This window comes from Myotis brandtii, unplaced genomic scaffold (assembly GCF_000412655.1).
Source record: "Myotis brandtii unplaced genomic scaffold, ASM41265v1 scaffold143, whole genome shotgun sequence".
Classification (NCBI taxonomy): domain Eukaryota; kingdom Metazoa; phylum Chordata; class Mammalia; order Chiroptera; family Vespertilionidae; genus Myotis; species Myotis brandtii.
Window position 1 is genome coordinate 2,578,112 of NW_005355115.1, and position 11,503 is coordinate 2,589,614.

General features: G+C 39.8%; 1 protein-coding gene across 3 annotated transcripts in view; it reads left to right on the plus strand.

The window, feature by feature from the left end:
* The window catches only part of SUPT3H (SPT3 homolog, SAGA and STAGA complex component), a 451,623-nt gene that overhangs the window by 322,948 nt on the left and 117,172 nt on the right, over positions 1 to 11,503 (plus strand). For all 3 annotated transcript variants that reach the window (XM_014535365.1, XM_014535364.1, XM_014535366.1), the window contains one exon: positions 8,773 to 8,848. In XM_014535365.1, coding sequence (XP_014390851.1) covers positions 8,773 to 8,848 — 76 coding nt within the window. The remainder of the gene's footprint in view (positions 1 to 8,772; positions 8,849 to 11,503) is intronic.

Consider the following 11,503-nt stretch of genomic DNA (forward strand, 5'->3'; position numbering starts at 1 on the left):
GGGGGGGGGGGGTAATGGGGTATAAGGACACATATGTAATACCTTAATCTATAAAGAAATTAAAAAATAATAATAATAAAATAAATAAGTAAAAATAGGAATCATATCTGCAGTATTTCCCTGCAATTCAATCCTATCTGGAAGAATTAGAAGAGGTCATGTAACGGACCACGCATGGCATCTGGCACATAGGGTAGAGTTGCCCAGTGTTAGTCCCCTGCCCCTTAGACTCATGGTTCTCATTGGGCGTGATTTTTGCCCCCAGGGAACATTTGGCAATGTTTGAAGACAATTCTGGTTTTCACAACCCAGAGAATGGATAGAGAGTGACTTGGGGGGCAGCTGCTATTTTATATAAAGTGACCATAAAGCTTCTCTGAAAAAGTGATCTTTGAACAGAGCCCTGAAGGAAGTGAGGGAGCAAGACAGACAGTGATGTGGGATTAAGATTCTGAACAGAGAGAGGAATGCAAAGGTCTTAGGATAGGAAAATATTTAGCATTTTCATGAAACAGCAGGATAGGCCAGTGTGGCTGGAATGGAATGAGGGAGTGAACGAAGATGACATCAGATTGAAAACTGGGCACCAAATTATATAAGACTTCATAGGCCATTCTGAGGATGATGGGTTTTATTCTACGTTCGAGGAGAAACTATTGAAGTTTATATCATAAATGGTATGGTCCAGTTTTCATTTCTTAAAAGATTACTCTGGCTGTTGTGCAGTGTTGGGTAGCAGAAGAGGACAAGTGGAGGCAGGAGGGTCCATTGGAAGATTATTCAGTTATCCAGGGGAGAGAGGGCAGTGATGGCCTGGACCAGAGCAGAGTCAGTGAAGGTGGAAGGAGATGACTTGGTTTATTCCAGATATATTTTAAAAGTACAGCTGGTTGGACTTGCTTAGAGGGAATTAAATTGATGAAGTAATATAAGATGAAACTTTATTTTCAAAGGAAAAAAAATCCTTATGGAAAAAGTCAGCAGGGCCCTCTCTTGCTGTGTGCAGAGCTCCATGCCTCCCTGGGGAGGATGGTGAGAGCCCTCCAGGCTGCACTGACAGGCTTCCCCTCAGCAGCATTTTATTTTAAAGGAGCCAGACCTTCCCTGTGCCTAAGTAAAGCCAACCTCCGCTCGGTATGCGTCTTAGACGGCTTGAGAATGTGATCTTGGCTACATCAAAATGCAACGGTCTATAGTCTAACTCAAGAATAAAGAAAAAGTATGAACTGAATTTTGTGTAATAGTAGCTTCCTGTACATATTTTTCAGACAGTGTTGTGAAGCTTTACCCTAATGACCAAAATATTTAACTGTATCCTTGTATATTTGCTAGACTCTAAAGCCATCTCAGCTCATCCGGATATGACATAAACAATGAGGATTTTTAGGAACGTCATTCAGAATACCTCAAGAGCTTACACATATTAACCTAGCATGTTCACTTTTAGAGATACAGCCAAGTAAAAACCACAAGAACGGGTTACAGTGTCCTCAATTAGGAAAATAAAAAAAAGATGTCAGTCTTCTATTACGTTGAGAACTAGTTTGGGCAGAAATGCATATAGCTTTTCATATTATTTGCCAGCTTAGTTATTATAGAGCATGTTTACAGTTTTAGGAGAACATTAGTAAAAATTAGTACTAACACCACATGAAGATTGACAGCTAAACTCGGTATTGGGTTGTATGGTACTAGGTTATTGGGGAAAAAAACGACACTTTTCTTAGCACACATTCTATCCCAGGACAGGAAATATTTTATTGCGTATAATTTCCCCCTCTACTAGTTTAATAAAGCCATATTTAAAATTTTTAAACAGACATTATACAATTTTAAATGTATTTTTATTTTAATAAAAACTGTATTTTCCTTATGCAACCAATTTATCCTTACTCTTGATAGTTTAAAATATAGACAAAAGAAAAAACTCCTATAGTTACATTGATTAATATAGACCCCAAAATCCAATATTTTGAAACAACTCAGTTATGAACTAATTTCACAAATATCCCTTTGTGTGTTTCTTAATCACTGATGCTTTGTACTTGCTGAGAATTACTCACTTATTTTTAGCATGAAATTCCTTTTAAATCCTTTGAATGTCCTCCTAGACTCCACAGTTATTTCTTTAGGAAACTTCATATGAGTACTCTAATACATTCTTAATACCTTAGACCAGTGGTAGGCAAACTCATTAGTCAACAGAGCCAAATATCAACAGTACAACGATTGAAATTTCTTTTGAGAGCCAAATTTTTTAAACTTAAACTATATAGGTAGGTACATTGTTATTAACTTAATTAGGGTACTCCTAAGGCTTAGGAAGAGCCACACTCAAGGGGCCAAAGAGCCGCATGTGGCTCGCGAGCCACAGTTTGCCGACCACGGCCTTAGACACACAAAATTGGTAAATTATAACATTCACTGGGAGAACAAATTAGCACCAATGGAAACTTTTACTGTTTAGGCTACAAAATATGTTTATTCAATTATATAATTCAGAGAAAATTCTGGGACAAACTTAAACATTTGATTTGAAGATGACATCAGTCAGGATTCTTAGCTGACTCACTCAATATCGCAGTAACATATTCAAATTGTCTCTCTGAACATCTACCCAAGCATGTGCTTTTCTCTGTGATTTTCTCAAGGGGAAAGATTCTTTATTTAAAGTTATTTTCTGATTGTAATTCACTTAAGAAAAAAATTAAAACAGTACTGAAATGTGTAACTGCAAAAGTAAATTTCCTAGAACTACCCCCAGAGATAAATACTATTGAAAGTATAATGTATATGCTTCTAAACATTTGCACACTCGTGTGTGGTGTGTCGGTGTGGATTTAAACATAAACTGGATCTAGGTGCCTACATTCTAATTAACAACTTGCTTTTTCCATTAATACATTCTTATAGGTATAATTTTTTAGGAGAGACAAAAGTAGCACACATAGAAAAGTGCATATAATGCTATCTAGAAGAACAAATATGTTTCAGAAGAGAGAAATCATGTCACCTGGGACCTTCGGGGAAAACTGTCTAGAGGAGGTGGTACCTATCCTGGAAGGGAAGGCATTAAATTGCCATGTGGGTGGGAGAGGAAATGGCCAGCACAGTCATGAAGGAAGGGCAGGGGGCAGCAATGAGGGATATGGCAAAGCTTGACAAAGAGAAAGCAAAGAAAATGTCACCTTTTAGTGAGAATAATGTCTGCCTATCTAGAATGGGTCAGATTATGTCTGCATTTGTAGACCAAGCATTTGAACTTGAATTTGATGGTGAGAGCCATTTGTTTCAGTTTATGATGCAGAGAGTGAGAATGGTGTGGGATGGAGTGGGGGAAGGTCCTGCTGTGTGCCGAGGCCTTTTCTCTTTCTATTTAACATTGTTGTGCCCAGGTGGGCTGGGAGCTTAAAAATGTGGAAAGAACCAGCTAGGAACCTGTTGCAGCACTCCAGGCCCAAATGATGAGCTGGGCATCGGCATAACGGCAATGAAAGTCCACCGAATGTTTCAAGGGGGACTCACTTGACTCTTGAGTAAGGAAATCTTCAGTTACGAACTGACCCAGCAGCAGGACCAGTACCCTCCTGGGCACTGGGTTGCCTCTGCAACAATCTAGGTAAACCCTTTAACCTTCCTGCACCTCAGTTCTCTTCTTTACTGTGAGTTGGGGGTATGGTTTCTCAGTTTGTTCAGCGTTCTGTGATGTTCACTGATCTGCTGCCAATAGACCACAACGTACATGAACACGCATGCCATGCCATAATTCACATGTTGCCAGGTTGCTGGCTGCCGCTGCCCACCACTCCATCTGAAGTTTTCAAGTCCAGCAACCAGTTTCTGTCTAACATGAAGAAGCTGGTAGGTTACATTGGCATTTTGCCTTTTTTGTGCAGAAAGGACTTTGCATTTCCAATGTAAGACTTCTAAGAGTAATCAAAATAAGATTTTTTTAAAAATCTGAGGTGGAAGTGAGAGCAGAGAAACTTTCATCTCGGTTTAAAGTTATGTTCTCTGATTCAGTATTGCTGAGGAAAGATAAATGTCATGTGTCTTGAAAAGCTGCCAAGAGATATGCCAGCACAGAACTTCTATAACCTTTCATACGCTTCACTGAAAGCCTGTGGAGGATGGAAGTGAACTGCGTGCTGCGCAAGTCTGCCAGCCTGAGACGCAAGGACACAAACTGGTGCTGGCAGGGCAGACGCTGCCTGTCACGCTGAAAGGCTTATTCAAAGACACAACCAATTTCACATTAATCGAAATAAAAACTTTAAACCAAAAATTTAAATTAACAAATATATACTAAGCGTCTGCTGTGTTCAAGATTAAACAAACACACAAATTGTAGTAGGTACTGCATCGTAGAGCTATTTGCTTCCCTGTTTTCATTTCGGTTGGACCCCAAGACGAGTTCATCTGGCATGGCATTCGCCTTCTCAGTTTGTTTTACAATAACCAGAAAAGGCTGTAACTTCTTGGTAGTGAGATGAGTGAACAATTAACAACATAACTTATTCTGGTTTACATTTTTAAGAGCCATTCCAATTCATGTTAAAAATATTGTTGAGTGTTTAGAAAATTTTAGGAGTAATTCTTTCAAAAGTAATTTTTCTATGTCTGCCCCTATATGGTAATCCTTCGCCGTATGGTAACACTAGTGAAGTTCCATTTCAGAAAAACCTCTGAGCGTGTAGCACATTTTTGAGTGTTCAAGAGCACTGCTACTTTGAGTGGTGGGCACACGGCACAATATACAGATCTTATAACATAGAAACCCACACCTGAAACCTATATGTTGATGTTGACCAATGTCACCCCAATAAATTTAATTTTTAAAAAAAAGAAAGAAAGAAAAAAAGCACTGCTGATGCTTAAAGAAGTCACGGAGTGGGTGGAGCTGACAGATGACAACTGGTCTCGCAGATACGGGAGCTGACTAACCCAGCAGTGACCTTACATTCATGTGGCAGTCTGAGATCAGAAGAACATTGAGTAATTTGAGAATGTTCAGTATGAATAAACACTATGATAAACCTACTCTGATGATTCAGTGATATACCACAGACTAGGTCATTTAGGACCCAAGTTTTACTTTATGAACTGTATGCTTTAAATTAACTGTTTATCTTAAAGGTTATGATGTCGCTGTATGTAAAGAGTAGGCATTGTTATTCTGATCATGCTGCTTTACTAGGTGTGTGATTTTTACCTCTTGCATCTTTTCCAGAGATGTTTTTACTGTGGCAGGAGTAAAACAGGACGGCCAGTGTGTGCTTCCGTGGGGATTAGAACAGGTCATCTGCATAGAGCAGAGGGAAAGTGGAAATAGGACAACACAGAAAATAAAAGCCAAACTTATTTAATCGTTGGCCAGTGTCTTGATTTTTTTATGGGTCTTTGGTTAAAAAGACTACCTACCCTCTCTGGAATTCATAGTTTGATTACTGATATTACAGTTTCTGATTTTAGATCAGCCAACAAGAATTTATATGCATTTCTTTTGCCTCAGTCCGTCAATCCATCTGCCCAGTCATTCAGCGAGCCAGCAAACATTTACCGAGGCCCAGTAAATCCAAGCTAAACATTGGCCAATACTTGATTATAGAAGCAAAACATAGTTACTGTTTTTAAAGAACACAGAGTCCATGAAGGTTAGGTATTTCCTTTCTTCCCCAGGACTTAAGGTGATAGTGTAAGGACAGGAGGTAGTATAAGCAGATGCTGAATGGTGGTAATTGTTTTATAAGGCACATTGGTCTCTCTTTTTTGGTTATTTGAAACAATTCATGGGGAAGAGAGAGGCGCCGCCCTCATCATCCTCACATCCCAGGTTGTGTCTGATTTCACGTTGAGCTCACTGCACCACGCTCTGAGCAGTGTGCATGCTTTTCCAGGCCATGGCTCACATAGAAAATGGTAATATTTTCATGCCCCACCAAGGTCAATGGACAAGGCAACTTTTAGCCAGATACCACCTCTGGGGTCCTGCACCCCTGCCTTTTGTGGCTTCCAGAAGGTGGAAGAGAAACAGTGACTCCACACACCTGTGGCACCTTTCCAGCATCCAGTACACTGTCAGGTTCATCACAACCTGTGCACTCGGCACTCCCCGGGCTGTGCCTTCTTTGCTGAAACAGGGCCCCACTAATTTTATTTTCTCATGAATAGTTTAGGCATGTTAATTATAGGGGCTACAGGACATGTTTTAGTAACACAATGTATAGAGTTTACAGAATTCCAAAGAAAATTATTGGAGGTATAAAGTACTACAGGTTGGAGACAGCTTTTTATAATGAAACTAGGTGGCTCAGGAATCAGTAGGCCTAGACTTCTGAATTCTCCCTGGACCTCAATTTCCTTATCCTTAAAATGAGAGGATGGAACGAGGTGAAGGTTAAGCCACCCTCCAGCTCTAACATGCCATCATTTTGTATGCCTATAAATCTTTGCTGTTGAGTCAACTACTTTGCACTGTTTGCTGTGTGCTAGGCATTTAGTGAATGGTTCCATGCATGCCCGAGGGCCAGCTTCATGGCACTCCCGAGATCTAAGGTTACTGCTTAAGTGACAGAGGAATTGAAATCAAACTAAGATGCTGAATGAAGAAAAGAGAACAGACACTGAAGACAGTGTCGAGAAGGAATGAAGCTAGCTGTAATCGTTGAAAGGCTTTTAGTGTCTCTTAAATGTAATCAAATGATAGGCTTCGTGGCTCAGAATCTTCCAGCTAGCTACACACCTCAATTATAGCTGGCAGCCTGGCAGCCTTAACCTCTTAGGATAAGTACTCCCAACTCCCATTTCTAGAAATGCTTACTGTTGGGACATCAGTGACCTAAGCATAGATGTAAAAGTCAAATCTTGATTATTCAGCTTGGTAGAAGAAAAGTTCATCTTAAGAATCCCGTTCGGAACTTTGTCTTTTTCATGCTTATCTAAGCCCTTTCTGTCCAGCATGTGTTGGGTGGATGAGGCTGCCTCGCTATAAAGTAGCAAAGAAGACAAATAGTAATGCTAGACAATCACTCTTTAAAAGACTGGCTGCCTTATGGTGATAGCCATTTTCCCTGATTCAGACTAAAATGGTAGCACTTGTTCATTCGTGAATGTTTGTTTATTTACCATGTCAGATATTTTCTAGAAATTCAAACCTGAGAAGTTCCTGCTATAGTCAAACTCAGACAGACAGACAGCCATGATAGAGTATTATCAGTCTTAGAAGTTTTAATAAGCACAATAGTAATTGATTTATGTTCAAAACACAAAAATTATCCCATCCTTACTTCCTGTTCCCCAGTAGCAAAAAATGTTGTTTCAGTTACGTTTAAAAAGGACAAAACTAAGTCATGCATTCACATATCAAAAAATACTTCTAAGTACATAAAATTCACAAAGTATTGTACCCTTAAGGACCATGATGTTTCGTATCCACACACAAGGATGCATACACACACACACACACACACACACACACACACACACACACGTGTGTGTGTAATATTTACTTGCATGTGCTCAGAAAGGATACTTGAACTATAGAGTAAGTAAACAAAAGTCTTGGTTTGTGTCAGTGCATATATGTGTTTGTATGTGTGTGGGAGATTAGAAAGGAAAAAAAAGAGACAGAGGGAGGGAAGGAAGAGAAAGAAGGGAAAATGTACTCAGTGGTCTTAGAAGGAACCACAGTAGTTAGTAAATGTTAACTTGCCTCCCACCACCCCGTCTATATCTTTTCAGTATTGAGCTGAAACTAGTGTACCATTGCTCATCCCATCAACTGATATATCATTGGAGTTAAGTTGATCACTCCCCCCAATCAAATGAAATGAAAAACAGAATAATTTTAGTTTAAAAAATATAAAAATATCCACAGACATTGTAAGTGGTACTTATGTACTCCAACAACTATGATAAAGAAAACTTGATGAAAGTCCTTCCAAAGCAGAAAAAAATTAAAATCTCAGGGAATTTTTTCCTTTACTGGCCAGAAATTCATTCCAAGAAGTACCAGCCTGTCTCATTTCAAAATGCTTCCCTTGCCAAGGAAGCGGAAGCGGTCGTATTCTTTCCCACCAAACTGTGGGTGAATTATAATTATCCTACCTCGTGTGGGACAATGAAGCAGCAAACATCTGCTCTACTGAATCAGAAACCCACGAGTGAAGCTATACCAAACTGTGAGTCATACCTGGACTCGGATGAAAGGATTTGTGTTGTGTTTACCTTTTTCTTTATTTTCTTTGCAATTTAAAATATGGATTTGTTAGCTCTGGCTCCATGTTCTAACTGAAGGGAAATCTATGGATCCCATTTGTTGACTCCTATTTAATATTTAAAAATCCCAGCTTTAGGGCAGATGGACCATAATCATTAATAACAATTTTCCTATGTGACTGGTTATTGTCTTCTCACAGTTTTCTTTCTTTCTTTTCTTTTTTCTTTTTTTTTTTTTAATTAAAGGATGGTACAGTTTAGAAAAGTTAGAAGCGCACAATCTGAGAAGTGAGGTCCTTTGGTTTCTTCTTCCACTATAATGACAATAACAGAGGAGTGGAAAATGGTATTTTAAACTTTATTTCCAAAAGAAACAAGCTTCAAAACGGTTACTTTTAATTTTATGTGTCATGGTATTTTGGGTAGTGCTAATCTATTCGCCAAGAGTAAGGCAAGGAACATGGAACTTCAGTTCTAAGTTTTAGCTGTGAAAACATATACAATAGTCTAGTTGCTTTCAAAGTGTTTTTGTGCTTTTTTATTTTTGTCTATTAGAGAGCAGAAAGACAAACTCGAATTATGGATTCAGCCCAATATGCAGAATTCTGTGAAAGTCGACAATTGAGTTTCTGTAAGTAAGCTTTTAACTTTACTTCATTATATGTTTAAGAGAGTGTGTGTTACAGATATAGCAAAGTATGACACAATCTGTTCCTTGGAAATTGGTGAATTTAATATATGCATAGTTATAACTGCTACAGAAACAGCCTGTGCATTGTTGGGGAGCCTATAAAAGGTTTTACCCCACTCTACTGTTTTGCAGTTAATGTAATAAGAGATTTTAAAGGGTCTGAGTAATACACAGAGAGCTATGTTAATTATTCACATAGGTTTTAGTCAGAAAAATTCCTTTGTCTTAATATTCCCATTTTCATTTCAGTTTCTTAGTCATATTTACTCTAGTATTGCTGATTGTACTTGATCCATAATGGACTCTCTTGGTACAGTCATGACATTTAAAAGCCCTTTATACATATTAATAGATACCAAATTTTCCATTTATTTACACATACTCATATTGCCACAGGACAGACCAATGAACTGTTAGCCAAATTCTTTATTCGTGCTCTTGTAATACTGACCTGGTGGTAAATTAGTGCTGTCCCGACAATGCACCCAGGCTTACTACAAGCACATTAAGGCTCGTGATAAATAGGGGGCTCAATTGTGTAGCAAAACATCCTCCCAGCAACCGTTCAGTGATGACTAAGACTCTTGGGGTAAAGGTCAAAGAGTAAGTGTGATGAAAAGTCCAGTTAAAAATCTGACAAAGTAGCACATGACCCTGGTTTGAGGGATTATACACACAATGGTGTCTTTAAACAAAGAGCTATTATGTGGTCACAATAACAACGTGTTTGATTTGGAAAAAGAAAATGAGAGCTTCATTTATAGATCATAAAGTGCAAATAAATGACACATTTCAAATAGTGCCGCATGTAAATGTCAGTAAAATATAGGAAAACATGTTTTGGAAGATTTTTTTTCCTAACTAAATATACTTTGCAGTCTGACTAACAATTTGGCATCATACATCTGTGAAGCATTAAGTAAATGACACTTCAGATCATGGCAATTTCAGCAAATGAAAGGTTTTTGTATTGTAATTTTTAGGTTTAAAAATGGCATTCAGGTCTTTTATAAGTATAAATTTCCAGTTTATAAAGTAACATTTAGTGCTATTGAACTATTTTTTAAAATCATATTTTAAATTTAATTCACTTAAAGGAACAGAAGTGCTATTTTCACATTAAAACATATAGTCATTGAAGTGTTCTAATACATCTTTTATTTGATAATTAGAGTTTTAATAACTCCATTTTCTTGTTTGTAACTCAATAATAAACTGTATCGGGTTAAAAGTTAATATTTTTCCTTTCTTTACAAAATAATTATAGTATAAACAGTATATTATGCTTAATTTTTTTTTTAATTTAAAGAAGAGAGACTAGGGCCTTTAAAAATGTTTCTTTATATGTTACCCATGGGTGCTTCATTATGAAACCTTAGTGGGAGAATCTGTTTTATATGCCAAAGTGCTGTGGTTGGGAATGCTGAATCCAAGGGGGCCAGCAGATTCAGAGCTGATACCCACACTGGTCAGACTGTTGGGCTCTCTTCCTTCCTCCCCTTCTGATAAACTACTGGGATATAGGAACTGTGATAGATATGTCCTCTTAAGTAGTTGGTCATAGCATTCATGAATTGGGACTACTGGTGTGTTTTATCTTTTTTTCTCTCTCTGTAAAAAAAAAATTGTAATTGATGTTAGAGAGAGGAAGGGAAAGAAGGGCAAGAAGGGAGAGAGAGAGAGAGAGAGAGAGGTGAGAGAGAAACATAGATCTATTGCCTGCTGCCCGCAACACGGGTATGAGCCCTGACCGGGAATCAAACCTGCCACATTTTGGTGTACAGGACAGTGCTGCAGCCAACTGAGCCACACCGTCCAGGGCTACTGATGCATTTTAAGGTAACAAGTCTAGAACTTTATAGGCTGAGGTTAAGTTGTAGAATTGGGATACTGGTCAAATTCACTAGTCTTTTGTTTTATATTTATACTAGAGGCCCGGTGCACAAAAATTTGTGCACTCGGGGCGGGGGGGGTGTCCCCCAGCCCGGCCTGAGCCCTCTCGCAGTCTGGGACCCCTCGGGAGATAACGACCTGCTGGCTTAGGCCTGCTCCTGGGTGGCAGAGGGCAGGCCCAATCCCTAGGTGCAGCCCCTGGTCGGGCTCAGAGCAGGGCTGATTGGGGAGTTGGGGCGCCGCCCCCTGTCATGCACAGAGCAGGGCGGATCGGGAGGTTGCGATGCCACCCTCAGTCACGCTCAGGGTAGGGCCGATTGGGGGGTTGGGCCGCCGCCCCCTGTCACGCTCAAGGCAGGGTCGATGGGGAGGTTGCAGTGCCACCCCCTGTCACACACAGAGCAGGGCCAATGGGGAGGTTATGGCTCTACCCTGTCACACACAGAGCAAGGCCCGTGGAGGGGGGTTGGGGCGCTGCACCCTGTCACACTCAGGGCAGGGCCAATGGGGAGGTTATGGCTCTACCCTGTCACACACAGAGCAAGGCCCGTGGAGGGGGGTTGGGGCGCCACCCTCTATCACCCACAGAGCAGGGCCGATCAGGGGGTTGGGGCGCCACCACTGTCACACTCGGGGCAGGGCCGATGGAGAGGTTATGGCTCTACCATGTCACACACAGAGCAGGGCCGATCAGAGGGTTGG